General features: G+C 40.1%; 1 protein-coding gene across 1 annotated transcript in view; it reads right to left on the bottom strand.

The window, feature by feature from the left end:
* Positions 1-3,105, bottom strand: part of pik3r6 (phosphoinositide-3-kinase regulatory subunit 6) — a 44,096-nt gene that overhangs the window by 29,198 nt on the left and 11,793 nt on the right. Inside the window, exons 6-8 of the mRNA XM_015397160.1 lie at positions 1,125-1,194; positions 843-1,035; positions 345-492 (exon numbers count right to left, since the gene is read on the bottom strand). Coding sequence (XP_015252646.1) covers positions 345-492; positions 843-1,035; positions 1,125-1,194 — 411 coding nt within the window. The remainder of the gene's footprint in view (positions 1-344; positions 493-842; positions 1,036-1,124; positions 1,195-3,105) is intronic.

Here is a 3,105-nt window from a genome sequence, read left to right as displayed (position 1 = left end):
ACTGCAAGCATGCTTAGTGTGAGGGATTGCTGAAGGGTCAATGAGTCGATGCAATCAGCTGGTTTCCCTTAGATAGAAAACTTTCAGTCAATCTGACTGGATGATCTGGTGAACTGGAAAGTGACCAAACACAATAATAAACAGTTATATCATAGCTAATATTGCATACGTCACAAACCACATCATTTTCTGTTTTTAACTTTCATGCCCGGCTAACCGCAGCCAGCTTCTATCTGTATTCCAGTAACATAACCAGCCACAGGGTGTTTTCTTTGGCAGCCATAGTCGCCTAACCACACCAACCAGATGATTGATGACTCAGACTCCACTGCGGCGCTGCATACCTGCGTCAGAATCAGAGACGATCTCGCCGTAGAGCTGCAGGAGTCGGCTGCTCAGCGTTCCCCCTTCACCTCTGTAGCCCTCCTCCACGCTGTGCTCCAGAATCTCCAACACGTACTGAAAGTACGGCTCCACATCTTGACCCATGTCCTGCACAAAAAACAACAGAAAGGCATCAAATAAGCAGAGAGGAGGAGTTTCTACACTGGAAAAACAACCTAGAAATTAATAAAAATATCCTAAATTAAGTATATTTACCCTTGATTTGAATAGGTAAATGAGGTGTTTGCCAATAGAATGAGGATTTTTACTCTTAATATAAGATCATTCGATAATATGCACTTGAAATAAGACAATTCATTTGTGTTTACTTGTTTTAAATGTAAATTGTCTTGTTCCATTGGCAAATCTCTCCTATTGCACCTATTTTAAGAAACAATGCCTTATCTAGATTTGAATTTTTTCTCTTTTAAGAACCTTTCAGCAACCAGGTGACTGACCCTGAGGGCCTGAGCCAGCTTGGGACCGTGGCATCGCTGCGGCCCTAAAGCCGCCTGTAGGGTGTGTTGAACCACGCTGCGCATGTGGTCTAACGGGCTCTGAAATCCCGCCGAAGTAGACGCCTCAAAGTCCTCCACCACGGCGGGGATCAGGGAGCCGGAGAAGACTTCTGGATCGGCCAGAATGAAAACCCTGCAGACGGATCAGAGGTTTAAACCAAACACGATGCAGACGTTCGCTTTCCTCAGAGCAGCAGAGCTGCGTTTCAAACGGTTTCTCACCTCTCCTGGACGGGATAGTGCTCATTTTTTAGCTTCTGTTCTGCTGTGATCATCCTCTGGTACATCAGACCTGTGGATCAAACCGATGTTTAATGACATCATCAGGCTACAGCCCCCCCTGAGGATAGCGGACCCCCCCCCCCTCACTGTGATGAGCTGAATGATTGATGGAGACGATCAGTCTAAGTTTAGAGCCTGAATGTTAACCCCTTTCAGCCTGCTGGACGCGGTACTGTTTGCTTTATAGCTGCTCAAACAAATAAAATGAGATTTAAAATTCCACCTCACATGTGTGACTCTTAGCCCCGCCCCCTAATGGCCGCCATCATTGGAAACTAGAGGCTCAGACCTTTCCAAGGAGGGGTCAGAGGTCATTGAGCGACCATGTCAGGTGATGTAACCTTCATGCGTTCCATAAGCTGCTCTGTTATTCTTATTTTCTATCCAGTTTGGTGATTTTATTGGTAAATTTAAATGAAACGACTAAATCTGAGGAGCAAAGGCTTTGCCTCATGCAGACGGTCTCCAATAATGGAAATCAGCATATTTGTCTGAGCAGATTCCCTTTAATGAGTGGAAATAATGCATTTTTGCACTTTTGGTATTTTACCAAAATCACATTTCCTTCTTTTCTTTCTTTTTTTAACAGTGTCCTTTTTGGCGATGTGGCAATAGCAATAATTGTCTTGATGCCAAAAAGAGCCCAACAGGTTTTACTTTCACAAGTGGAGCAGTACGGCTATCGCCGTCGCATGATTTATACATATAAATAGCTTTATTATAATTAATGCATGGAGTTTTACAGAGGAGTTTAGCACAGTGCTGAAAGTGCTGAAAAGTGGCCAAATTATGCAAAAATGCATAATTTGTACACTTTTCAGCACTGTGCTAAAATCCCATTTCCTCCAAGCACACTTCCCACTGAAACCTTTGTGGAACAAACACGCTTCACACTGCAAAAACGACCTCAAAATGAGTAAAAATGTCTTAAATTAAGAGTATTTACCCTTAATTTGAGCAGGTAAATAAGATGATTTGCTAATGGAAGGAGTATTTTTACTCTTAAAATAAGGTATCTAGATATTATGCACTTGAAATAAGACAATGCAATTGTTTTTTCTTATTTTAAGTGTAAATTGTCTTGCTCCATTGGCAAAGTGTCTCACTTAAATACTTAATTCAAGAAAAAATGACTTATTTAGATTTAATTTTTTTGCGGTGCAACTTATTAGTCCTAATTTGTTTGAGTTCTAGTCAAGAAGTGGATCTATAAAGTATGAAGGCGGGCTTTCATGGGGTTTTGCAGTGTTTATTTTGAAAGAATTTTAGCGACGCACATTTTTTTCGGTTTTTTTCTTTGTTTAATCACCTACAAATCAGACATGGTGACATGTAAAATAGTGATTCCACCCTCAAAAATATTCCCCAATGCCTTCCTGTCACACAAATACAAACAATTGTATTTCCAATTTATAGTTTGGAAGCTGAACTTCTTTTAATTCACATTAATTTTCAGGTGAAATGAGCTCCTTAGACCTCCATGTTTAAAATATGACGAAGAATCGGAGGAAGCACAGAGATGTAAGAAGCTTTTAAAAAAGCAAACTGTTGTCAAGGACATGATGAGACGTTTTGGTGGTTTGTTATATTTCTAAAACAGTGTTCTTATTTTTAGCATGAAGTTCACAATCAGTAAACTTTATTGCATTAAATGAAAAGAAAAACTGTGAAAGATGTTAAACAGTTTCCTCTGTACTCTGTTTTTAAAATAGTGAAACCTGTTCTACAGAAACTGCTCTCTGTTACGTTAGTCAGAGCAGAAAGGCAGGAAATCAAATGTTTAATGTTAAATTCTAAAATCTGTTTCATAAAAACCACAGACCAGTAAAGGGATTTAAACTTCTGACCAATGCCTCTCTGATTTCTCGTGATGTAGCCGTCATTGCTTTAGGACTCAGGAGCTTTAAGCCTTAAATACGTT

Source organism: Cyprinodon variegatus, unplaced genomic scaffold (assembly GCF_000732505.1).
Source record: "Cyprinodon variegatus isolate N-32 unplaced genomic scaffold, C_variegatus-1.0 Scaffold841, whole genome shotgun sequence".
Taxonomy (NCBI): Eukaryota; Metazoa; Chordata; class Actinopteri; order Cyprinodontiformes; family Cyprinodontidae; genus Cyprinodon; species Cyprinodon variegatus.
Note: the sequence above shows the minus strand (reverse complement) of the source record. Positions and strands in the feature narration are given on the sequence as shown.